A 26,730-nucleotide genomic window follows, 5' to 3' on the forward strand; every position below is an offset into this window, starting at 1 on the left:
GAAAATTTGTTTACCTTTCCAGGGCCCTGAGATTGAGAAATTCTGTCAGGATGTGTAAACATCTAGAGTGATTTTCCTCACAAGGAGAACACAGACAGTCCAATTTTATGCCAGCACTGTGCCTAAATCCCCAAATCAATGGTTTCAGTCCCCACCTCTCATTTTTTAGTCATTAACTTCCAAGTCAGACTAGAACCTGGACTCTCCCTTTAGGTTTAATCTCTCCTAGTTTGATTCAAAGCATCTGTTCATTGTTTGAATTCAATCTAAACTCTTGGGATGCTTCTTACTTGGATAACCCTCAACTCTTAGAGGTATCAGCTGACATGCAGTTAGATTTTGCATGGGTATCAAGAGTCACCCAGTTCTGTAGTCACACTTACGTCATTTTCCTGGCATTATCCTGTACCTGTTATGCAAAAAGGACACCAAGACAATTCCATTAAGACCTCAAAGCCTGTTGCCAGGCATGGTGGTGCACATCTGTAAGCCCAGCACTCGGGAGCCTGAGCTAGGAAGATTGCCATGAGTTGAGGCCAGCCTGGGCCTCCAGTGAATTCAAGGCCAGCCTGAACTACATAGTGAATTGTCACTATGTCACAACAAAACAAAAATGCTTCCCAGAACAAACTCAAAAGCCTATCAGAGAAAGGATTTTTAAAAATCATAGTACAATAAGGTAAGTGCCATAGCAAGGGCTACCAAATACAGAAAAAAGGAATTATGCCCCCAAAACTAAGACTATAAATATGACATTGTCAAGCAAGCTTTACGCAGAGCTCATGAGGCTATCAGAAAAGGCCACTCTGCAGGGAAAAATTCAGTGAGGCCTTTCTGACAGAGATGAAAGATTTTAAATGGCAAATATCACTGAGTATATATAGATAATACTTCTAATGGAATTTAGACGATTATTTAATAAAATCTTAGTATTTCAGGAGGAAAAAAAACAGATTCAGAAAGGGAAAGTGGCTGGACCAAAGTTTACCTAACTATCCTTAAGATTGAATCAAAGTCCTACAACTTGTCAAAAAAATGATCTTACATAATCATCTCTAAATCATAATAAATACTAAATGACAAGGCCGCTAGAGGGGTATACTGTTTTGTTAGGGCCCACTGATATCACCCAGAATTACATAAAGGATGGTCTAAAGAGAAAACATAAAGAACAGCTTGAGTCAACATTGCTGTTATGGGGGGGTGGGGACTACCCGCTTGGGCCCCCCTCCTGTCCCTCTCTTGGGACAGGAGCTTTCTTTCTCTCAATAAATATATTCTGAAAGCTGTCAGCCTCAGGTTGCTGTAGTTCGATCCCCACAGCACTCCAGCCAGCCAAAAGTGCCCTGAAGGCATTCGAGGAGCAAAAAAAAAAAAAAAAAAAAAAAATCCTAATTCCATTTTAAGGGCCAGGGAGATGGCTCAGTGGAATATGTGCTTCCCTGGCAAGTGTAAGGGCCTGAGTTCAATCCCCGGTTCCGCTAAAAATAAATAAATATATTCTGAAAAAAAAATTGCTGTTATGGACTGTTCATATTTAATATAGAAAATCTCACCTGTTGGTTTATTTTTCATTCTTAACCTCTTTTTCAGTGAACTAAAATTATTTTACTTCAATAGAGCTTTTACAACATTTAAATGTATCAGAGAACATTTTAGCAAGTTTTTTTTCTTTTTTTTTGTACTGGGGATCTAACTCAGGACTTTGCACTTACCAGGCAGGTGCTTATGCTGCTGAGCTACCTCCCTTACCCTCATTTTAAGTATTTACAGTGTGCCAGAAAAAGTACCAAACATATCAATATTATTTTATCAATTTTCCAAATGCGGTTTGGAATGACTAATTTGCTGAAGACACTGATGGAACCAGAATTCAAAGGCAGGCAGCTTGCTTTGAATCATTTTATGTTGAGTCCAATTCTTAAGAGTACATTTCTTCAGAGTCCAATTCTTAATCATTCTATGTTTACACTGTGTAAGACAAAAAGTATGCCAGAGGCTATAAAAGGTAGCTGCACAGAAACCTGTTTTTTTTAAGCCAACAGTTTATTTTTATTTTTTGGGTACTGCAATCAAACTCAGGACCTCATGCTTGCCAAGCAGGCTCTGTGCCACCAGAAACTGGTTTTAAGAATGTTAAGTTTAAATGTCTGACAAATTAACAAATATTCCATCATACCACACAAAAAGAATAATGTCACCATCATGTCAGATCCAAAGCCTACTTTCAATTACAGAAGTTAACCAAGCACTGGATTATCAGGAAGATGACTTGTGACAGGTGGTAATAGTATATGCTACTCCTATTGCTGTTGAGGCTCTTTTGTTTTGGTGTGACTTCAACTACCTTTAAATGTAAGGATCTTTTGTGCTGTTCTATTTTATGATGCATAATTAGACAAAAATTCTGTCTTAATAACAAATGGAAAAAAACCCTGTCATTTGAATAATCTGTGTGCTCTTTTTAATTCCTCAGAAATTATTTTTTAATTTATGTATTTTGTACAGGGTCTCACTACACAGCTTGGACTCATAATGATTCTCCTGTTTTCAGCCTCCCCAAAGCTGGGATTACAGGGCCTGCGCCACCACGCCTGGACTCGGTGGCTGGTTCAGTTTGCCTAGGGGTGGGTCAGCATGGCATTTGGTACCAGGAGTCCAACTCTATTTTTTATTTTTTTAAATATAATAAAACAGTAAAGAAAACATTAGAAATGATACATAATTGTACTAAACAAAATAGGAATTCAACAATGGTTGTTATATCGCAAAATGTTGTCTTCAAATTAGTTTAGATTACCAAATATAAGCATGCAATCTCAGAATTTCAAGAGAACAGGATGAAAAGGAAGTCATGCTTAATGTCCAAATAAGTGTCAATTCAGGCCTAACTGAAAAGATAGAATAAAATGCAGAAAACTCTATCATAGATACCAGGTCTATAACATATTCCTGTTAGTGAGTGAAAACCTACTTGTGTCATATTGCAGACGCTTTGATTACTTTTTGGTGGCTGAGAATAGTCCTCTGGCTGCCTTGCCTATTATTATCTTGAAGGATGGGATAAAAGGATGAAACAGTCTTGGGCCTCTCCTGCAAACTCGGTATCGCTTCCATGTTCTAGACTACAGAAGTAGAAAAGTAATATCGTTCTACTCCTTTTCCAGAACGTTTCCTCACAGTCAATATCATCAACAATATGTATGTATTGCTTTAAGGATGCTGTACACGATCATACTGGAGCTTCACAACAGCCTTGCCAGCATCTGTAATCCTATTATTTTACCGTGGAGGAAAACGGCCATCTTTGGGAGGCTAGTGAGTGCCAAGTTCTAGAGTGCCCAGTTCTCTTGATCTCCTGGCACCTCTAGGCATTCCAAAACCTAAGCCTAAACTAGATTAATCCACTACCCACCTTGTCATCCACCGTCACAGAATCATGACCTACCCTCCCACTTCCTGCAGCACACTCACTGCCTTGTAATAGGACCCACCGCAAGCACTGATCTACTTCCTTAATCTACCCGTCTCAAACAGCACTAGGAAGTCGGCTTCTCGACCTCATCGCTCCCATCTACAAGGCCTGCAGGTTTTTTTTTTTTTTTTTTTTTGATAGATACTGCTCATACATCGCACTTCCCTTTAGCCAGTAGCCTCTGCTAACCCCTCCTCTTTTACCTCTTGATGGTTAGGCTTCGGAAAAGCGGGTACCAGGCGGAGAATTGACAGTGCAGCACATGCTCCTTCTTCATCCTCCAGCAGCAGTCGCCTCTTACCTGTCGCTCTCCCGCCAGCGCCCTCCCGGAACCCTGCGCCTCACTTCCGGAAGTGCACGCCGAGCTATTTTTGTTTAAGGACTCTTCCGGTCCGCAAACCCAGGAGATTGTAGGAGAAAAGGAAGCCGTGTCGAATCTTGGAGGACACTTAGCGCAGGTGTCGCATACACACATGCTCGCCCACACGAAGAGTTTGGTCCCGAGAGAGGAGCTGCAGAAGTGTGCAGAAAAAAACTTTAGGAAAATTCCGGTTCGGTTACGTCCCCAACGACGCACCTCGACCCGGAAGGTCTAAGGCAGGGTCAGCAGCGGGGCTTTTACGGGTGCCGAGAGGAGGGCGCGCACACGTCCTCTTCGCCCCGCGAGAGGCGCAGGTGTCTGAAGCCGTGCTAGTGGCATCTGGTGCAACTGCTGCTTCAGGCTCTTCTATTTTCTTTTCGTCTTCTTTCCCTTCTTCACCCCGCTCCTTGGAATAGGTAAGTGGGCGTAGGCCAGTCTCTGTCGAGGTCTCTGGAGTGCGAGTGAAAAGGCGGGAGGAAACACGTTTGATGGTTCGGACAGCTGTGCGCGCGTTTCCCGGTCCGTGGCTGAGCTGGCATCTGGCTTCGCCGCCGGCGCCAGCCAGGGATTGGGGTGGAAGAGCCTGGACTACCGGAGGAGCAGAGCGCGCCCCATTTAAATGTCTGGAGTATTTGTTGAGGCGTCTGCGGAGGAGGAGGATGGGCCCCCTTCGTGGATATGAGTTTTGAAAGACAGGGATGGAATCCCACCCGCATGGTCCTGGTTCCCGGTGGCGCTGGCGTGGGGGTGATGGAAGGGGAGATTGATTTGGTAGACGACAGTGTTGTCCTTTTGCGCAACAAGTTTTAGTCCAGCCCCACAAAAGTTGCCAGCTTCGCAAAACAGATTTTCAGTGGAGTTCTCACAGCGAACAATCCTACTTATACTTACAATGCCATTTTGCTGTCTGCTCCGCTTTCCACCTATCATCCTAAAAGTTCTGTTTGGTTTCTTTAGAAGGATGAAAAGTCAAGCACAGCTAAGAAACGCCTTTGAGACCTGGTAATGTTTCGTATCATGACAAATCTTTGGGTTTGACCCAGGTACCTACGTGTACAGTTGCATGTAACAGATATCGCCTAAAAATGGGTCCACCTAAGCAGGTTTAAATTAGAAGTAAGGACTCCACGGACTTCAGGCTCCTTTAGAAAGAATTCATAATAAATCCGCAGTGTATTATTTGGAGTTAGAAACTTACCTGCTGAAGGTAATTTTTTGTCAGAAGTGGCGGGCCTGCAATTTCAGCAAAACTGAGACAAACCTGGTGAGGTTGACACCCTGTCTCAAAATAAATAAAGAAATAGATTGAAAGGCCTGGGAACTTGCCCCAGGTTCAACACCCGGTATCGCAAAAAGTGGAGGAAAAAAAAGTTACTGGCTAAGTGGTTAGTTGGGAGTATTGCTGGAAAGGATACATTTTCAAAGAACAGGTAAATAGATTTTAACATTGCAGTGTGTGTTTGTAGTGTATGGGCTGTAGTGACATATTTGCAATTTCTTTTGGGTTTTACTTTGTTTTGTTTTTAGACAGGGTCTCACAGTGCAGACCAGCCTTGATCTCACTATGGTGGCCCAAACTGGCTTCCAACTCGAGGTGATCCTCCTACATCAGCCTCCCTAGTGCTGAGATTATAGGCATGTGCCACCACCAGTATTTCTGAAGTCCAAAATTGAGCAGTCCTTTGTAATTTGAGGGAAAGATGCAATATACCATCCCCTAATACCGAGAATGGTATTAGTCTAATGAAAATAGACTTAGTCGACTTGATAACACAGACCCATTTGTTTTTAGAGTATTTGGCCTAGAATGCAGTGTAAACATTGTAGCTGAAGGAAATACTGGCACTAATTGGGGTGCTTTGGGTAAGGGATTTTTCTATAGAAGATAAGAGCTAATTGTATGGGGAGCTGGGCGTGTGGTGCTTGCCTGTTACCCCAGAATTCAGAGGCTGAGGCAGGAAAATCACCATGATTTCAAAGCCAGCCTGGACTACATAGTGAACTAAAGGAATTTATTATATGGGAGAAAGCATGCTAGGAACATTGTCCTCCTTTAACAGTTTAGGAGATGTTTGGATATAGAGGTGCTACAAATAAAAAAGCTTTTTATCCTTTGTAGAGAAGTTATTTGTAAAGAAGTAAAGTGTGATTTCAAATATACAGACTGCTCAAGCCAAACCAGACCTGCCCTGAAGGCATCCTGAGCACCCCCCTCAAAAAAAAATCCTTCTGTCAAATATACAAACTATAGAAAAAGTGTTTGAAATAGATGTCTTTTATTCAGATTTTCTACTTTAGAACTGCTTTTAGTTTTGTTTTTTTTTTTTTAGTACTAACAGCTGAGCTACGTAACTTGTTACACATTTAACAATACTTTGACTGTGAAACAGGAAATGTTCTTGTATTTAAACAGTGCAGCTAAATTTTTAACTACCATGTTGGTCTTCACTTAGCCATGAAGTGTTTATATTCTGATTTCTCCAAATAAAATATCTACAATGGTGACAATAATTTTTTTCTCACACATATTTAAAAAAGTCATCAAGTGGTTATGGGGAAGGTGATTTATTTTACTATTCAAAGAATGAAACTGCACATTTCCGTTGACTCCATGGTGTGATCAGACCTTTTAGATTATTATTTCCAACTATCAGGTGGATTTCTTTACATGGGCATCAGGCTACAAACTCAGGACACCCAAGTGTGACTGCTCCACCACACCATGACCTTTTGATGGCTCAATGTCCTTTAAAACCATTTCCTTTTTGGAAGTGGTTTAGATTTATTTCTTCCCTAAAAATCTGTTTTAAGACAAATTATAAACTGCTATTTTCAAGGAATTAAGGTTTTTTTTTTTTTAGTTTTTGTCATTGTTACTATCTTACTGCAAACCTGTGTTATCTATTGATATCTTAGGGGTTTCATTACCTTGCAGTTGTAACCAGTTAACCTTTGCAAGGGTCATTATAATCATATCATTCTTGCTCAACCAGAATTAAATGGGATGATAGGGGCTGGTGAGATGGCTCAGTGGTCTAAAGCACCTACTTGGAACAAGTTCAGCAAAGCACAGGGACCACGGTTCGATCCCCCAGCACCACATGCCAGCCAGCCGCGCCCCCTGGTGGGCTGAGCTGGCCACACACACACACACACACACACACACAAATAAATAAAATTAAAAAAAAAATAAAAAAAAAATAAAGAAATGGGATGATAATAAATCATCTGGTAAATAATTATGAATCACCAAATAGTTTCTTAATAAGTGTTCATGCATGTCCAGGCTTGCTTGGAAAAAGGGTGAAAAACCCCACAGAACTTGTGGCTTTCACCATTACCAAGTGGGTAAAGGAAGTCTGCATTATTTGAGAATTACTGTCATCAAAGAAAAGGTCACTTAAATCCATTTGATGTAGTACCATAAGTAATACAAAAAAAAAGAAATTAGTTGGAATTTTTTCCTTAAACAAGTGAAGGTTCTATAATAATAACTAAAACTATTAAATATAGCTATAGTATTTCATTCTTACTAAATCATGGAATTTTTGTGTAATTATTTTTACAGAGACTGACATCTTATACATGCCTAAATTGGTGCTTGACTTTAATAATAAGATCATAAAGTAAGCTAGTTCCACAAAATAATTTTCTCCATTTAATTCCTTTTAGAGTGCCTCACCGATTATTCTGTTATATCATTACAGTGCTCTAGCTGCCTTACCCCCTTCTTTCTTTGAGAAGCTATATTTATGAATGGAATTGCTGTAGCTTTTTTGCTTTGAGGGGAGTGATGGGTCGGGTTGGGGTCTCACTATTTTTGTGGCTGGTCTAAAGCTGGGACTGTAGGCCTGTGCCACTACACTTGATGAACTCTTGCTTCTTTTATTTGGTTGACTGTTGCTGATGCTTGTGATAAGTTTATTAAGGAGTTAGATACTGACAAGCGTATAATTTATTATGACTTTTCCTTCACTTACAGTCTCAACAAATTGCAGGGATCAGGTATAATGTTTGACTAATGAGCCTGAGTACAGACTCTACAGCCTGACTTTTGAGTTCTCAGTTCAACATCTTAAAACTTAAATTCTGCTTGTCCAGCTGTTACTAATACTTAAATGCCCAGGTTTGTGAACGTTCACCTGTCTTTCTGCCCTTGAGTGGGTGGTTGTATGTGTTGCCTAACCCCAAAACTAGCTAGCACAAAAACATGGTATCCCAGTCCAAGTTGAGTACTTTGTCAATGTATTCTAGGGGGAGGAGGCAGGGATCCAGACAAGTTTGTGTCTCCTGAGAAGTGTGTTTGTAAATGTTAACATCTGTTATATATGCAGGTGTTTTGTTTTTGTCTTTTAAGCAGAATGGAGAGAAAGTTTGGGGGCCAAAGTACTTTCCAAACTTTCATAATTTCTTAACCTTACCTGGTAGTATTTCTTCTTTATTCATGTGGTTAATTGGAATGCTTTTAATGCTTCCTGGGTCTCAATATTGAATTTGAAATAACATTGAGTCAGTTTAGGAAAGCTCCATTATGGTAGTGGACACAGTGGAGTGTGAAGCATGGATTTAAGTCTATTTCTGCATTTTATTGCTTGTAGTGACTAGCCCCAGACATTACTATTTTGCTTCGGTTTTTGAAACAGTGCTAAAAATAACTCTTTCCCTATTTCAGTACTATTGTTGAAATGCTGCTACAGTTCTTCTGAGTCATTTTGGGAATTTGGTTGTAAAAAGTACTATATACTTTCACTCATTGGGCACTTTTTTTGTTGTTTTTTACACTGTCAGTGGATTGCTTCAGAATATTCCTTCTCCTTGGGACTGATTGATTCTATTGGGAGGACCAGCCTTGTTTGTCACTCTTCTATTTCTTTTGGTAATTTGTGTCTCTAGCTTTCCCCCATCATCTTGGCTTATTAAGAGTTTAGCTTAAATGTCTTTTAATACAGGGTGCTTGAAACAAATGTTTTATAGTTTAACATACTTGATCCCAAATGATCTGTAGACTTTTTAATTTTTTTTTCTATGTATTTGGTTGTTGCAGGGTCTCACTTCACAGCTCAGACTCATGGTAATCATCCTGCTTTCAGCCTCCCCAGCACTGGGATTACAGGTGTATGCCACTACACCAGGGTTCTGGCCGGCTCAGCCCACCCTGGAGGCAGGACTTGTGTGGCATGTGGTGCCAGGGATCGAACCCGCAGTCCCTGTGCTTGTCTAAGCTTGCCTAAGCAGGCACTTTAATCCACTGAGCTATCTCACTGGTCCCTTTAATTGTATTTGTCTCAGTTAAATGAAAGTTAATAGATGAGGAATTATCCTTCTGGTTATACTGTTTTACCCTTTTTTTAGTAGGTAAACATTCCACTGAAAATTAGAGAGTAACTAAAGATACTGTATGTACATAGGAACCCTAGCCGATAGCTTAAATACCTTGACATTTTGTACAACTTTAAAGGGACTGGTTTTACTATAGACTATACAAAAGAATAAGCACTGCCAAAATATAACAATATTTTGATCAAGACTAAACAGAATGTTTTCACTTAACTATTATGGACTACTGGACTATATTGGAATATTTTGCTGAATTTGTGCACCTATAATATTTAAATGACAATGGAATACCCTTCTCTGACAAAACTAAACCAAAAAAGGGGATACAAATGAAGGACCATTTTGTATCGGTATATTCAAAATAGGATAGATATACAGCTACATTCTCTTAATGAATAGAAAGATTTGTTCTAATAGTGTTTGTAAACAGGATATCATGTCTTCATCTTGTATAATGAGTAACCACTAAGACAATATGCAATGTATTAATTATTGTAACTGCTCTACTAACCTGTTTTGAAATTATGTCATTGCTATTTCTCAGTGAAATTATTGAAAAAAATATTTTCACTTAAAAAGTGATTTTAAGTTTTATGATTATAAAACTATTACATATAGCTATACTGATTTATTTTAAATCATGTGAATTTTTGTGTAGTTATTATGATGAAGTAGAATGTCCCTAGAGATTAGTTACACAGGGTTGGGAGAGTGGGACAGGGCCACTCTGCTTTACTGTGTCTTGTGCTATGACTATGTTGCTTGGAGTTTCTGGAAATCAGATTGAATACCATTTTCATAGGGGAGGTAGAAATCTTTTTGATATCTTAAGATGGTGCTTATACTTTTGAAGACCTCAATCTGCTTTTTAGGTGTTTGTGTATGGACAGAAAAGGTTAATTTGGGGTTAGAATGCCACTTTTGCAAAGAAGGTAGAGGCTAGGGATCTAGCTCCCGAGAAGAGTGCTTCTTGCCCTGCATACGTGAAGTCCTGGCTTCCATCCCTGACACCACACACACAACTATAGCCTGTTTATCTTATGCGTGAGTGTGGCTACTTGGCTAACTAGAAGCTGTTTGTTGTGTGTGTGTGTGTGTGTGTGTGTGTGTGTGTATGTTAGAATCAAAAACTTTCCCTTTATTAGTGAGTCTCCTGTGATGTGTATGTTTCTACTGAAGGGAAAGGATAGCCAAAAGTTTTACTAAAGTTTCCTATGGCCACTAGAGCATGCAGGTAGAAACAGGTTGGTTTTATACCTTTGATTCTTAACTGGCTCAGTATACTACTTTGACTGCCTGAAATATGTGAATTATTCTCTACCAATGCTAGTTAAAAGTTTTCTTAATTACCATTTGAGACAATCAAAGAAATAACTGCCTGTTCTTTTAATAGAGTTCTAGGTTTTAATACGCTCAGGGACTTTCTGTAAATATTCTAATGTTTGTATGTCTGGCTTCTGAATTACTTTTGAGACTGTTCGTCTCTCAGCAAATTAAAGAATCTTCTCTGATTATCCCTTATAGATTACTCCACCCTGTCTCACCAATTTTTAGTTTCCTGATTTTCTCCATGAACTTCAAGTCACCAGGCAATCCATGTACATTGCTTCTCCTCTTGTCTTCCTCCCCAACCAGAAAGCCTGGACCTACGGCAGAGCCTTATGCTGCTCTGTGAGAGCTGCTCCATGCAGAGCCCCTCAGAGCCTCCTTTCATAGGTCTGCCTCATAGTACTGTACTTAGGTTCCCTAAGTCAGTGGGTATTTGATTTGGTAAGGCACATTTTGTTGTTGATTGTATGTTTGTAGTAGAGCAACTTGCGATCTGGAATAAAGATTGAAGATTTGATGAATAGTATAATTATCACTTTGGATACCAGAAGAAACAAAGGAAAGATGCTCTTTAAGACACTTGATAAGAAAATTGATCCTTGGTGGTCTACACCATTAGCCCTATGTGTCTGTGAATTGTATTTCCAAGACTGAAAATATTCAAAGAGAAATGTGGCAGAACTGAGCTTTTTTTTTTTTTTTTTTAAGACAGGTTCTTGCTGTGTAGTCTGGGCTGGCCTGGAATTGATAATGTGACCCAGGCTGGCCTCTCACTCACAAGATCCTTCCTCAGCCCCCAAGCGCTGGGATTACAAGTGTGTGTCTCCTCTCCTAGCTGATTTAACAGACTTTTATTCTTGTCATTATACCCTAAATAATACAGTACAACAACTATATAATGTTAGATATTTTAAGTAAATGAGAGGATATGTGTAGGGAACAAACAAATATGACACCACTTATTTAAGCAACTTGAGTCTCTGCAGCTTTTGTGGACCACGAGAGAGTCTAGGAAACAGTTCTCATGGGAACCAGGTGAAGGGAATCTTCTCTGAAGCTGAAGTTAGGAGGAAGGTAGGTTACAGAGCTGCGGAACTTAAACAGTATTGAAGAATGAGAGTAGCCATGGAGAGGTGCAAATAAGATAATAGGGAAATGGAAACTAATAATGAAAAAGATAAGGCAGAATCAATTCAGGAAGTCCAGTGGCTAAGTAATAGTTGTTGGGAGAAAGAACAGAAAAAATACTGAGGAGTAAGTTATCAAGAGAATAACTCAAGGTCCCTGTAAAGAATTGATGTTTCCAGATAGCAGGGACTCTCGAGTGGCCAGTGCAATTCACATCAGCATAGAGCTAATACTAGCTTCCCAAGAAAGAAAACAGTTCACAAGAAAAAAGGATCAAGAATCAGCATAACTTCAGGCTTCTCCATAGTAACATTAGAAACAAGACAACTGAGCAGTGTTTCTGAGTTATTAATCCGTGGTGAGAAGAGAAAATAGGACTAAAAATTGAGAGACTGGTCATGGTGTAATCCCAGCTCTTGGGAGACGGTAGACAGGTGGATCACTACAAGTCTGATGTCTCTGTAGACCTTTCCCTAAAATATAAAAAATTAAAAAATGAAGTAAGCAAGAAAGAGAAATAACTAGTAGACAACAAGTGGGGTAGGAATCTGAGTTTTTCATAACAGACTACAGTGGCACCCCAGTTTATAGACTCAATTTTCTACAATTCTATTCACAAACTGAACTGGATGAAAACTAAATCAAATTTCCCCATATGGTCAACATTTAACCTAATTGAATTTTATTCAGTTGTCATCCAATCTAGTTTGCAACCAGAAAAAATCAAGTTTGTGAACTGAGGGACCACTGTGTAGTGCTAGTTGATTCTGAGCGCTGTGACTTTGATGCATGTTGAAACTTAAAGTGGGACACAAATAGTGTGTTGGTGTGGGGCTTGGAAGTGAACACAAGCTTTTCTCACTGAGCTGCATGTTGAGGTATTGTCCTTCCTTAGCTTCCCAGGGTATTGAGATTTCAGGTGTGCATCATTAGGCTTGACTATAAATATATTTAATACCACTGTGGGCTTAAAGTTACTAAAATGGTAAATTTGTTTACCTCAACTTGTATGAAAGGAGAGAAGGGTAAGCAGGCATAAAAGTTGCCCACATAGACAGCATATAAAAGGTTGACATTTAGTGAAAGTAGAAGAGGGATGGTGTGGAGTTGTATATAATCTTACTGTTACTTTACATTGGTAAGAGCTTTAAATTTGTAGTCCAAATACCTGAAAGTACATAAGGGCCTAGAGCTGTACAGTGATGAGTCTTTCAGAGCTTTCAGTGATAGGCCACTGGATGCACATTAGGAACTAATGAGAGCTGATTCTGACTGTGCTGCCTTGAAGTTCTTGCCTGGATGTTTCGAGGGGTATCTTATTTCCATTTCCATCTAGATGTTTGCCCACATACTCACATGGGAATAACAGCTTTGATGGTGAATAAATGTTTTGCCTTTAAGTACTTTGATGAATGCCTACAGCCAATTGCCTGATTCAGAAAATTTATGTTAAACAAATCTCATTATCTTATAGCTGGGCCTTCTCATCTGTGGACTATAAAAATTAGGCTGAAAATGGAAAACCAAGAACCAATGGATTCTTCTCGGAATACCAAAGAGCGTGTTATTTCAGAGGAGGTATAACTTATTTTTCACTTTCCTTTCCTTTCCCTTCACAAATCTGAATTTAAAAGAAGTCTGTAGGCTATTTATTGTTTCAGATGATTGATTTTCATTCATTCTTGAAAGTTTTTAAACATGGTTCCAACTCCCATTTTAAGGTTCAGGCACTTTCTTGCTTTACATGAGAGAATAATAGCATATCCTTACTTATATGTAGTCATGAAAATGAATAACTTGACTTTGGCTCTTAAGAAAAAATCTTAATTCGTATTGAAAGGTTCCCTAAAGAGAGAAAAATAAATACTAAGTTAGTTTTAAGATTTCACAGTTTCATAATTGTTTGTTCCCAAGCTGAATAAGAACAACTTATTGTTGTTTTGTCTTGTATATTATGCAGTTTAGATTTTTAAAAGTCTCTTCTTGCAAAAACTATTACAAAGGACAAATTTTAATTCCCTTGTCATGGAATTCAGATTTGACATCTTTCTGGAATTCTTTTTGATTTAAAAGTCTTTCCATGTTATCCATAAGCAGATCTGCTGATAGTTATTAGAAGTGAAAGGATAGTAAGGAAAAGGCTCCAGCTTTAAATACACAGTGAAATATGCCTGTCAGTTCAGTATAGTGCCAAAGGTAAGTTAGTCCTCTTAACCAAACTGTTCAGTGTCTGAGTGGAATAGTGCCTGCTCAGATTGGGTGGAAAACTCATGTCACCATTGAAATTCCCATCATTGATGTTGGCACCATTGGTGATAGTTTGCATCCAGACTAGGACACAGAACTTTAGGATCACCCCAGGAGACCACTCCGTGTCACTCACCTCTTACCTGTCACCACTTTTAACAATCCAAGAGTTTGTATTTACTCATTTGTGCTGGAGGCTGAACCCAGGACCTCACGTACCCTGACCACATGCTGTACTGCTGCACTGTCCCTAGCATTCTCTTAGTTTTTAAAACTTATCATTCCTTGTCACTAAACTTCAAAAATTCCAAAAAGAAAAACAACCTTGAGTGTTTACTCTGAACTAAAAACGTGTTCACAAATTATTGGAGAGACAACATACATAAAATCCTAAACAAACAAAAAAAACCTTTTAGATAAAAACAACTTGATTTGAAAGTTTGTCAACTTACTATCTAATCTTCTTTTAGTTAATTACAGAAGGAAAATGGGTCAAGCTTGAAAAAACAACTTACATGGATCCTACTGGTAAAACTAGGTAAACTTTTTGCGCCCTCTTATATAGAGTATTTGGATTCTCTGGGTCTCTGTTGAGTGTTTGACATAGACTTTGATGTTTTTCTCATTGTAACTCTGTTGTACTTGAGTCTAATACAGATTTTTCCCTATTAGAATGTTTGGATCACTGATAATCCCTGAATGAAACTGGGTGGTAAATTTGTTAAAATAACTAATTAGGAGTCTATTTTCACTAGATAAGTAGAAGCCTAAAACTTTGGGGCAAGCTGAATATAAGCAAGGTAAGTAGAATAATTAATAGTACGTTTTTTTTTAATTGAAGCCAGTTTTTAATCTAAGAAGAATTAAGAAAAATATTGCTGGTTTTGAAGTAAAACTCAGGTGGTTACACCTTGCTTATACAAATGTAAATTGGAAAAACATCTTTTTTTTCAAAGCATATTTCACTGTATGTATTGGCCATAATAATATCTTTTGACCTGATAATCCCACTTCTGAGACTATGCTAAGAAAATATTCTGTTGTTTAGAATCCAATATATACATGAACAATGTTGATGAAAAATTTAAAAGACAGAAAGCAACCTAAATATCTTATAAAAGTAGGGAAGTAGGGCTACTGTGTGGCTCAGTGGTAGAGTTCTTGAGGCCCTGGGTTCCATGCCTAGCGCTGGTAAAAAACTAGGGAATTAATTTTTATAATATATTTGAAGAAATATAATTTATTTATATAATAATATATAATTATATATTATATATAATATAATATAAATTTATATAAATTTGAAGAAATATAATATACTTGGGAAAGTTAGTATGTCGATAATAAAAATAGAAAACAGTGTATATGCTATCTATTTATTTATTTGGTGGTACCAGGGATCGAACTCAGGACCTTGCACTTGCCAGGCAAGCACTTATTCCACTGAGCTATATCCCCAGCCCCTATACACTTTTTAAAACTGCCAAATGTGTAAGAAAAGTTTAGAATAGAAACAAGAATAGTGAAAAAGCAGCTATACAATTAATTTTTGTCTTCCAAATTTCCTGCTTAGCAAGTTTTGACATTGTAAACTACCAGGAAAAAAATGTTTAAATATTTAGTTACTATTTAGTATAATAAAACAAAGAAAAACATGGAAACTAAGTTTAGTGTACAGATTGTGTGATTCAAATTCATTAATATAAAAATTATTTGCAAAGTGATCAAATAGACATGATTTCTCTATGAACAACTATATCTGTTATCAAGGTGAACATACATGGGTTTTCCAATAATTTAAAAAATTTTCGATACAGTTTCTAAAGTAGAAAACCATTAGTAAGGTTCAGTAGAACCGTAGGAAAGAAGCCAAATCAGCACACTGTGATCCTTCAGTGCTATGGAAGATTGACTATGACCTTAGAGTATTTAAAGTGTATAGTCAGTCTGATCTGTAGAACTAGATGTGAAACAAGTTGTCATAGGGCCAGACCTACCATAGCATGTGGCAAGGCTCAGGCTTTAGGGAGCACAGCGTATTCAGATGTATTTGTATTAGTTTATAACTTGTGTCCCTTATCACTAACTAGCTTAGAGAGTATGTATTAATTCATATCAGTTTCTCTGCACTAGTCATCTTTCCTCCAGCATTCATCCAGCAGGACTACATCAGGATCATTTGAGATTTTTGTTTTTCAGTATGCTTATGTGCAGATCACACCTTAAGAGAGTCAACATTAGTTTTGGGAGTAGGCTCTAAAGTCTTCACCAAAGTACTGTGTTAATGCAGTCTGTAGGTGCTCACTTCCATTCTTCCATACATGAGTCTTCCTCTTGACCTCTGACCAGGTTTTGTATAAAGCATTAACATTTCTTACCAAAATGTCAGAGTTTAAGGAACAAATCTATTTTCTAGTAGACTTCTTAAAATGTATAAAAATGCGTTATTACCTAGCTTAAAAAATAAAATATCTAGAGAATCTTTTGTTTTATCCTTTGTCTCATTCATGGAAGAAACGGTATAGAGTTACTTTTATAAGTATAAAAATACAGGGTAGTCATCATTCAGGAGGCTGAGGTAAGAGGCCTACCATGAGTTTGAGGCCAGTCTGGCCTACCTGGCAAGATCCTGTCTCAAAAACATTAAACATTTATTTATTTGTTTGTTTGTGTGTGTGTGTGTGTGTGTGTGTGTGTGTGGCCAGCTCAGCCCACCAGGGGGTGGGGCTGGCTGGCATGTGGTGCTGGGGGATTGAACCGCGGTCCCTGTGCATTGCCAAGCTTGTTTCAAGTAGGTGCTTTAGACCACTGAGCCATCTCTCCAGCCCTCAAAAACATTAGATAGATAGATAGATAGATAGATAGATAGATAGATGACATAAATCTATCTATCTATCTATTATTACTAAGTCCCTATATTGACAATCAAGACAGTGCTGGGGCCATAATCTTTTGTTGCTTTTCTAGCTCTTGCATTGGTCAGTGAGAGGAAAGCAAACCATGACCATGGTTTCCTGTAACAAAAGATACTAGAGAATAGAGTAAATTAAATGGAAGCAGAATTCTAAAGCTAGAAGAGATTTTTGAGTTAGCCTACTCATTCTGAGATAGTGTAGCATACTTAACCACTGATTTTGCAAAGAAACATCTCCTGGAGGTTGTACCTTGGGGTTTAGCAAATCAGCAAGATTTTCTCACATTTAGTCACAAGTACACCTCTCCAAGTCCCTTTAAGATTGTTGGATTTAGTAAGGTCTTATCTAAAAGTAAAACTGGGCTAGAGATGTAGCTCAGTGCAAAGGCCCTGGGTTCAACCCCCAGTACCTCCCAAAAAGGAAAAAAGATTGTTGGTGCTCTCACAAGGACATTCTTGTTCTAATGTTTCTTATGAATGCATTTATATGTTACTGCTCATACTTTATGGCTCTTTACTGCTTATTTTCTTCTCCTTAACCACTGTAATGATGCTACTCTTTTTTTTTTGTTTCCCTTATTCCTAGTGTATTTAGGCTGGGACCTTCAGTGCTTTTCCCAACACTTCCTTCAGTCTTTAAGACTAACCTTAAGAGGCAGCAGAGAGAGCTGTGCCAAAAGGTGTTTTGTCTCTTGCAATCTGTATTATTTACTTATCAGAAATTGCTTGTTGGTTGGTTTTTTGCTACTAACAGGAATGTTGGGCTGCTGTGAGTTGTCATAGTGGTCTGTTTAATTTTCATAGGCTCATTTCAACAGATTGCCCTTTAGAATTTGGGTATAATGCTGCAAGATATACAGTTTTATAGGTACATTAACTCCCTGCAAAAGAATTTCAAGAGCCCAGGATACAGCTCATTCGAGTAAGTGCCTGCTTGGCAAGTGCAAGGTCCTGAGTTAAATCCCCAGTGCTTCAAAAAGAAGAAAGAAAGAAAGAAAGAAAGAAAGAAAGAAAGAAAGAAAGAAATGGGGCAAGGTTCAGACCTTAGAATGAGAGAAAATGAACTGGAGATTTTACTGCTTGGACACTAGTAGTGAATCTTGTAATTCTGTTGACACCTTTCTTATCCCAGTCCCCATTGCCACTAGATAACTAACTTCCGTTAGGAGAAATCCTGAAATTGTTTGCTTCTCCACTCTAGTTATGGGACGTGAGAATAAAAGGAGTAACTTCCCATTATGCCTTTTCCCTTGAAATGTGATGATTTTTCATATGACTACATAGTGTTCCTGTAAGAAGTCCAGTAGTACAGATGTTAGCAAAACCTGAAGTAGGTGACACAGCTAGAAACAAATGGCTGACATTGAGTAAAACCATAAAAGAGAATAGGAATTTGCTTTTATTCACTTCACTTTTTCCTCTGAAGACCACTTTTGCCCCCTTGGTTAAGACCTAACTTAAGCAAAGTAGAGCACTTTTTAAAATGTAGTAATTCTTCAATAAATAGGAATATTTTACTTTCTTAAGTTGTATTGTTTAGATCATTACCAAAAGATTACCAAGAGATTTGAATAAGTAATCTCAGGAGTTCACATCATGTAGGGTGTCTTTCCTTCCTTAAGACCCAGCTGGGATGTTCGTGTGCTCTCCTTGAATCACTGTGTGTTAACAGCCTTCACAGCCATAACCACCAGCTGTGCCACTTCAGCAGACTGATGATCCCAACTGAAGTAGTTTGAGAAAAAAGCTCAAATGCTCAGGAGGCTTTGTATGTAGATGGCATCCAGAGGGTTACCTATGAAATGGCGATAGTTTTCTTTGGTAATTTCAGAAACTGCAGTTGGCCTTTAATTCAGATCTGTATCATTGCAGTCTTCTTGACCAATATTAGTACATTTGCATGCATTGCATTTGTGAATTTCTAGTTGGTCACAGAAAACCTAAGCCTGTGCTCTTCTTTAGCGCTAATGAGTTTTTTTCTTCTCTGCTTGAACAGAACTTGGGAAACAGTGAAACGTACAACCAGGAAGGGGCAGTCTGCTGATGGTATGATAATTACAAGCTTTCTTCAGAAAGATATGGTCTTGTATGGTTATAGGAGGGCAAAGTAACAAAAGACTGAAGCTTCCTTTGTGAGAGACATACTGTACTGAAGCTCAGTACAGTGTTTTGAGAAGATACACTACTGTTTATGTCAAACAAATTAATACTCTTTAAAGCCATTTACTATGTCTGGCTATGTATGTTAAGACTTAAGATTAAAGTGCCTGCAAGCAGGGGCTGGAGGCTCAATCCCCGGGTTTGCCTTGCCGGCCCCACCCCCTGGACAAGCTGAGAGGACAATTGAGACTGGGCGTGGTGCTGTGCGCCTGTAATCCCAGCTCTTGGGAGGCTGTAAACAGGGGGATCACTATGAGTCCAATCTAGTAGTGAGACCCTGAACATCCGGTAAACCTTTCCCTAAAATACAAAAAAAAAAAAAAAAAAAAAAAAGACTTCTAGACTCAAACCCTGTTCAAAGGATCTTAGAGAGAGCCTTAAAAAGTAATGTGGCATAACTTTGTGCTGCTCACCACTTGCCTACTGAGTTGAGGAAATGAATTGGGAAAAGACTATTGCCTCAGCTCATTTTCCCTTCCAGGCATAAGTGGTTTGACTGCACAGAACCTGGAAACAATCCTGACAGTCATGTGTGGTCGTAACGAAGTTCAGAACTCTTTCTTGCTTTTGTTTTTTATTTTTCCATTTGGGAACTTTCCCAGTGTCCATTTTTAGTGGAAGCAAACTATAGCTTGGCTGCATTTGCTGTTCTGAAGCAATGCAGATGTATTTAGGAGAAGCCGAGCATTCTTTCTGGGTAATGTGTGTTTTCTAGAAGCCAGTGACTTCTGTTTTGAGTAAGGCCACATGATTTGAAAGAATACATCATTTACCTAAAACAGTTAAAGTCTAGTTATAGTTAGCATGCAAAGAAACAATACATTTGGTTTATTGCTCAAAGAAAATAAGGAGCACAGCGATCATTTCAATTTCACTGGTGATCCAACTGCCAAATGGTGAGAAAGGGTGCTGTGTAGAGGTTAATGTGGTCTAAAGTTTCATATCCTTGATCTTATGTGGAATGTTTGGTCTCAGTTTTAATTTTCTTTTTTTGAAAATTGTGACTGGACATGGTGGCTCATACTTAAGTAGTTTTAAGGCCCAGCTACTTAAAGGCTGAGGCAGGACGGTCATGAGTTCAAGGCCAGCCTAAGCAACATAACAAGACCCTTTTGCTTTCTCAAAAGTGTAACAACTAAAACGATCTTTTTATTTAGAAAATAAATTCAAATATAGAAGTGTAATTTAAAAAAATGAGAATAACTTCCAAAGTTAACTGCAGCACTAAGTTAACTTCTTTTTCTTTCCCGTAATTTTATTGATAAACAAATAGCAACGAGACAGTTGCGAATCAAATCGGTAGGACAATTTCAATAATTAACACACTGTATACATTCTTCCTAGTGGTTAATTGCTGTACAAGAATCATTGTATTCATTAAGAGAATGTAACTGTATATCTATCCAGACCACTTTGAATACACAGATACAATCGTCTGTATACCCTTTTTTGTTAAGTTCCGTTATTTGAATATTATCTAAGTTAACTTCTTACTACTTAATGGCAAATTCAGAGTAGATTTGGGAAGAGTTTCTTACACTCAGGGGTTTAGTCAGATTGCTATAAACAAATTGGTAATCTGGCCAGCTTTTCTTAAGCTATCCTTGTTTCATTTTCTGGTGACAGGCGTAGCAGTCATCCCAGTGCTGCAAAGGACTCTTCATTATGAGTGTGTCGTTCTAGTGAAGCAGTTCCGACCACCAGTGGGTGGCTACTGCTTAGAGTTCCCTGCAGGTGAGTAAACAATGCCACTCATTTCTCATGGTCTGTTGGTTTGAGCCAAGGCAAAGCCTGAGAACTGTCGTGCGTACTGTAGCATTTTTTCTATGACCATAAACATGCAGCTGTAAATAAAATCATTTCCATTGTGAGGCTTCTGTAGGCGAGTGGCCATGTGTGAAGACAGTGTGAGGCTCAGTGTGTAGCCTCTCCACATTGCCCTGTGACCTTGGCAGTGCTATCCCCAGCTTCTAGAATAATTGCTATTTCATAATTTGTCATCTTAACTTTCACTACTGTTCTTTCCAAGTAAGAAATTTACAGTAATATGTAGGGCAGGCTCTTAACTCCTGAAGTTATCCATAGAAAAGACACTTTGACCTGTTGTATATAAACAGGTTAGAGAGATTCTCAGTTTCAAAAAGTAAATTTTTTTCCAGTCACACAGTAATTTGAAAAGTGATCCAGAATTGAAGGTACTATACTAAGGTACGATTTCTGGGTTGTCCCTGTGTGAAGAGGTTGTCCCATTATTTATCAGTCACAATACAGGTTTTGTAGCTGAATGCATAGCAGTAGCACTCTGTGCACAAAGCCCGGGTCTGATCCTCTGCAGTGGAGGAGAGCCCAGCTATGGCATCATAACAACTCTTCTCATTTACCTGCCATCTTATACAGAGATTAGTAACATTAAAAGTAACCACGTAGCCTACATTTTACTTTTTTTTTTTCTCACTGTTTTATTCCACTCAGGAAAAAGAATCTGAGTTGCTTTTCTCCTTCCACTGACCCCTCTGCTTGACCTGTACCCTGACCATTGTGGTTACCTCAAGTCCATAGCCTTCAGTCCATTTTGGCATGTCACTACCAGGCCTCAATATTGTTCTGTGAGGGAAGAAGTCAAGATAGGTAAAACTGTCACCATCTTAGATTAAAAATTAAAAAAGATAAAAGATTATAATTTCTATGCTGTAGTCACATAGCTGGCTTCAAAAGCCTAAGCTATTTGGCTATCATCAAGTCCCTTTTCTTCATAAACACTAATATTCTTGAGATGTAAATAATAAGGAATGGAAGATACTAGTCAGAACCTAGAGAACCTATCTAATCTGCCAACGGTTTTATTCCTGTGTCTTTTTGTCTCCATACTTTATAAAACTTCAATCAGTTTTAGTTGTGAGACCACTTTTCACAAAGTTCAGCAGCAACTTTGTTAGAAGAATGAACTGGGTTTCCCTTTCCCATCTGACAGGTCTCATTGATGACAATGAGAGTCCAGAAGCAGCTGCACTTCGAGAATTAGAAGAAGAAACTGGGTATAAAGGCGATGTTGCTGAATGTTCCCCAGGTTTGTGCTGCTTTCCAAGTTGGCTCTTGCACAGTCTCTTGAAAATTAACCAAATGATAAATTCTTCTGTACATAAAGTGATTATATGAGTGTATGAGTAATTCTTCCTGATCATAATTCAGATGTATTTATCTCATCTAATTTTGTGAAGAGAAATAAGAGATTAGGATTGATCACCAGCTATAAGTAGGTGTCTTCTTATAGGAACAAGTTAGAACAATAAGGACCTGAAGTTGGGAATTATAAAATTAGGTAGCCTTTCAGAATTTTCCACATTCTAGACTTTGTTATTTACCTCCTTCACATGCCACAGTCTTCACTGGAAGGTTTTGTATTGTTGTTTTGGTTTTTTTGCTCCTGTTGTATCTTTTTTCTTAGGACTTGTTGGTGTCATCTAACCCTTCTAACTTATCAAACTTGACTCAAGAGCTCTGGGAAGTGTTTGGGAAGCTAGTACATAGATGCTTTGTACTCTGTACCACCACATATACTGAGTGAATATAATAGCTGTAATTTTACTCTATCACTTCTATGTTAACTGTGATTCCTAGGCCCTGTGTCATCTTCCTAAGACATTTAAGTGAGATAAGTTACAAAGGGGACTGCAACATTCAACTGGCTTCTTAGGATGGATCGTTGCTTCTTTCCATAGCTGTATGTATGGACCCAGGCTTGTCGAATTGTACCACACATATTGTGACAGTGACAATCAATGGAGATGATGCAGAAAATGTAAGACCGAAGCCAAAACCAGGTAAGTGTGTTTTGGCTTCACTTAGAACGATTGAGTTGAATTAAGTATTTTTTGTAAGTTAGATTACACATTTCAGTATTTTTTGTATGAGGTTTGCTCCACTTGATAATATGAGCTGCAAGCATAAATATAGTAGGAAACTTCAAAATCACCTGAGTTTCTGCTGTACTATGTGTTGTAAGAATGGCATAATTGTTAAAGAACAGCTGGTTAACAATTATTCCTTTTGAACTTCTATGTTTTTTAGAGAAACTGGTATGATAATCTTCCCTTAAATATATTTCATAGCAAGTTTGGGCTCAGAGGATTGAATGTGTTTTTCAATTTCATGTCATCTCTCCCACCTCATTACAGGGGTATTATGTATAAGAGTATATGTACAAGAGTAAATTATGTATGAGTGATAATTCTCTAATTTCTTACCCTCTTTAGTAGTTATTACATTTTAATATTCCGTTATAGCCAACTATAAATGCTTAATTTTAAAATTATAAATATTCAAGTGACACATAGTAGAAAAGTTTGGCAATTCCTTATGAACAGGTAACTCCAGAAGTACTTCATGATCTGGCATTTGCACTCTTATTTATATACCCCAAAGAACTGATCAGATACTTACACGCTACTTTATTAACGTCACTCACATTAGTCAAAGTGGAAACAGCTACAAGGTCCATCTGTAAGTGAATGGATAAGCCAAATGTGAAACATCACTGAGCCATAAGCATGAAATGCTACAATATGGATGAACCTTAAAAACATTTTGTCAAGTGAAGTAAGCCAGGCACAGAAGAGCAAGCTGCAAGAGAATTACCAGAATTTTGGTCTCTAATAAAATAATTTTGTATTTAAAAAAAAAAAGAAATATGCAGAATGGGCAAATTCATAGACAGAACATAAAGGTGATAAGGGATGAGAAGTTATTGTTAATGGGTTCCAAGTTTCTGTTTGGGGATGATGAAACTTTTATGAGATTCATAATGATAGTGAGTGTACAACATTGTGAATATTACTTAATGCAACTGAATTATAACAAATATTTATGTAAATATAAAGTTGTTACAGAATGTGCTTTAAGTTTAGAGAATATTAACTTCATACTGTTGAAACTGGTTCTCCTTTGAGATTAATTTCTAGAATCTTAAATCTGCTAAATTCTTTAGTCATTTTGTTGTCTTGCATTGTAATCTTCCCAACTTTATCCCTCCAGACTTGCTAACGGTGTTCTCCTTCTCTTTATTTTCAGGGGATGGAGGTATGTTACTCAACTCAACTCCCAGTGGCTATCCTGGTGCATGGCTTAGTACAGGCAACAGACATTGTGGGTTGTTTGGTAGGATCTTGTTCTTCAGCTCTGTTTTCACTTGCACTTTGTTTGTTTAGAATTTGTGGAGGTAATTTCTTTACCAAAGAATGACCTGCTGAATAGACTTGATGGTAAGCATTCTTAAGATTACTCTATCTTCACTATTTGCCTTAATCCTATCCCCAGCAATTGAGGTATTAAATTCCTTTTATCTCATCAATGTTAAGTACTGAAAACTGTCGTAAAACTGAATTTGACAATACTAGGTGGGTGGCATATAGTTAAAAAATATGAGGAAACCATCCTATGTCAAGTGAAGACTATTTTTCTCCTACAGAATGGTTAGTTATCCTGCTGAACAGCTAAAATGATTCTATACTTTAAAATTTTTAATCCATAGCAATGCAAAAGTAAAAGTAGATATCTATTAAGATTTTCTTCAACTCTACTGTTAGATATGTTAGATAGTTCTTTGTGAAAAGTGTAAGTTTAGCAGGATTCAACAACATTCTTTTATTAAGAATTTGAAATAATTATTGTATACTAAGTAAGACAAGTTAATATAATGAAGCTGGGCATAATGGCTCATGCCTGTAATCCTAGCACTCAAGAGGCTTAGGCAGGAGGATTGTTGGGAGTTTGAGACAAGCCTGGGTTACAAAGTGAGCTCAAGGCCAGCTGAACTGCACAGCAACACTATGTCTCAAAAAGACCAAGAGAAACAAAAAAGTTAATATAATGCATCAAACCAGCAATGTGACCCCTGCACCACTGGACATGTAGTTAGGTTGTGTCATTCTTGGCCACCCCACATGTAAATATCCTGCTGTGTGGCAGTGTTGTTTGGTACAACTGCATGAGAAGATACTATTAATGAAGATGTGACCTGTCCTTCCAGGGTTACCTATATGCTGACTGGATAGATCCCCATTTGCTCATTTATAAAGAAGCAAAGCCTGTTCATAATATGAATGTTTCATTGATACCTAATTTTTGTTTTTAAATAATGATTCTTAAATTAACTTGAATCATTACTTGATCTGAAACTTTGAGAGCAGTTCTTACTTTCTTCCATGATTGCTATGGCTTAGTTTTATTTCATAAATTGAGCCCTCTAGTTTGAAATGTCTGTATTGTTTGAAAAGTAGATGTCTTTCAGAAGTTGCATTGATTTCAGATTCTCAGAGAATCTCTGTTTCTACTTTACTTTTTAAACATATTTGACTTAAGACCACCTTAAGATCTCAAAGCTGTACTTAAAAAAATTTTTTTTAAAGAGACACAGTAATCTACTGAACATTTATTCAGAGAAACTTGTGAGAGTAACAGAACAACTCAGAATCTGCTGGGTCTGACTGGATTGACAGAGTTTGAGGTTAGCTGATCAATATTAGTTATGACTTTGAGCAGGTCTTAGCGTAAGCTTTTTTTTTTTTTTTTAAAGTTGAGATTAATAGCCCCTACTTCTGAGAGGCATGAACAAAGTTAAATGGGATCATGATACACAAGTACTTGAGTGTTATTATTTATTTTTATCTAAGTAGAATGTCCTTTTTCTAATCTTTCATCTCCCACCATAACTTCCTTGCTGGCCTTAGAAGAGGGGGAAAAAAGGGAAAAGGAACCAGTTTGCTTAGTTTCAGTAGAATCAGGATACAGCACTCAAATAATTTATTCAAGAAAGAACATTTGGAACTGTAAGAGAAATACTTTAAGATTATGCTGCACAAGAATATTGCATTTGGCTCCTACCAATGCCCATCCTTACACCCTTTAAGGATCACTGTCTGAGCTTGTTTTCAGGTAAGTGACCAGGGGAATTAGCCACAAAGTGATGACCTCCATCACAGGGACACAGAAGTTCTAAGGTGTGCAGTGATTCTAGAGCATATTCTTTATAGTGTTCTTCCAGTATGTCCTTAGTGTATCCTAATACGTACATAGTTCAGCTTAAAGGGGAAAATGTATATACCCTCTAGTGGTTAAAAGAGATCCTTGAATCCATGAATAGGAAACTACTGTATAACCACTACCTTAGTGTTAGAGAATAGTTTGCCTGCCTAAACTGTAAATAAAAATGTAGCAGAAATATAAACTTACAGCTTTTTTGTCTCTGTATAAAGCCATTATTCCTACTGTGTTTGGCTTACACTGGAAATGTGATCCTGCTTTTCTGTCCTTTATATCTCCTTTGTTGTTTTCTGGTAAAAGGTCTTTCTGGCCTTGAATTTGGGATGATCCTCCTGCCTTAGCCTCTCAAATGCTTTTTTTTTTTTTTTTTTGGAAATCTTTAAAAGTAGCACTAGTATCTCACATAGGAACTCGCATGTAATAATAACTCAGTAAATGCTGATTGACTTGTGGAACTGCCCATTTTTAAGTGTGTTACCTAAGTTGTATTCTTTGCTTCCTGTAGCACTGGTAGCTGAAGAACACCTTACAGTGGATGCCAGAGTCTACTCCTATGCTCTGGCGCTGAAACATGCAACCACGAAGCCATTTGAAGTTCCTTTCCTGAAATTTTAAGGCTAAAGAGAACACTGGCTATGTTTTTGTAAATGAGACTACCAGGCCTTCATCACAAAGACTGTATTCAACTTAATGTAGATCTGAAATTAGCTTTTTGATAAAATAAAAGCAGCACAGAATGCA

The 26,730-nt window shown here is 37.9% G+C and overlaps 2 protein-coding genes across 5 annotated transcripts in view; one reads left to right on the forward strand and one right to left on the reverse strand.

Moving 5' to 3' along the window:
- Positions 1–4,036, reverse strand: part of Cdc123 (cell division cycle 123) — a 66,530-nt gene extending 62,494 nt beyond the window's left edge. For both annotated transcript variants that reach the window (XM_023708058.1, XM_004647774.3), the window contains exon 1: positions 3,679–4,036. In XM_023708058.1, the coding sequence (XP_023563826.1) occupies positions 3,679–3,950 (272 nt within the window). In that variant the 5' untranslated portion in view covers positions 3,951–4,036. The remainder of the gene's footprint in view (positions 1–3,678) is intronic.
- Positions 4,037–4,114: 78 nt separating this feature from the next.
- Positions 4,115–26,730, forward strand: Nudt5 (nudix hydrolase 5). Of its 3 annotated transcripts, XM_023708059.1 has the most exons (11): positions 4,115–4,252; positions 10,698–10,889; positions 13,105–13,208; positions 14,348–14,415; positions 18,788–18,837; positions 20,578–20,685; positions 21,923–22,018; positions 22,671–22,772; positions 24,019–24,027; positions 24,156–24,209; positions 26,495–26,730. In XM_023708059.1, the coding sequence occupies exons 2-11, from the start codon at positions 10,835–10,837 to the stop codon at positions 26,602–26,604; spliced, it is 756 nt and encodes a 251-aa protein (XP_023563827.1). In that variant the 5' UTR covers positions 4,115–4,252; positions 10,698–10,834; the 3' UTR covers positions 26,605–26,730. The 3 variants fall into 3 exon arrangements, with proteins under 3 accessions (XP_023563827.1, XP_004647832.1, XP_023563828.1); XM_004647775.2 differs by lacking the exon at positions 10,698–10,889 and having other exon boundaries at positions 4,116–4,252; XM_023708060.1 differs by lacking the exons at positions 4,115–4,252; positions 10,698–10,889 and adding an exon at positions 7,416–7,462.

Source organism: Octodon degus, unplaced genomic scaffold (genome assembly GCF_000260255.1).
Source record: "Octodon degus isolate 3935 unplaced genomic scaffold, OctDeg1.0 scaffold00324, whole genome shotgun sequence".
Taxonomy (NCBI): domain Eukaryota; kingdom Metazoa; phylum Chordata; class Mammalia; order Rodentia; family Octodontidae; genus Octodon; species Octodon degus.

Excerpts from the sequence above, each read along its gene's own strand:
- Nudt5 (XM_023708059.1), top strand. The coding sequence starts at position 10,835 with ATGCTGCTCTGTGAGAGCTGCTCCATGCAGAGCCCCTCAGAGCCTCCT. Across the intron at positions 20,686-21,922 it reads CTGCTTAGAGTTCCCTGCAG|GTCTCATTGATGACAATGAG; the intron begins GTGAGTAAACAA and ends CCCATCTGACAG. Across the intron at positions 22,019-22,670 it reads TGTTGCTGAATGTTCCCCAG|CTGTATGTATGGACCCAGGC; the intron begins GTTTGTGCTGCT and ends TTCTTTCCATAG.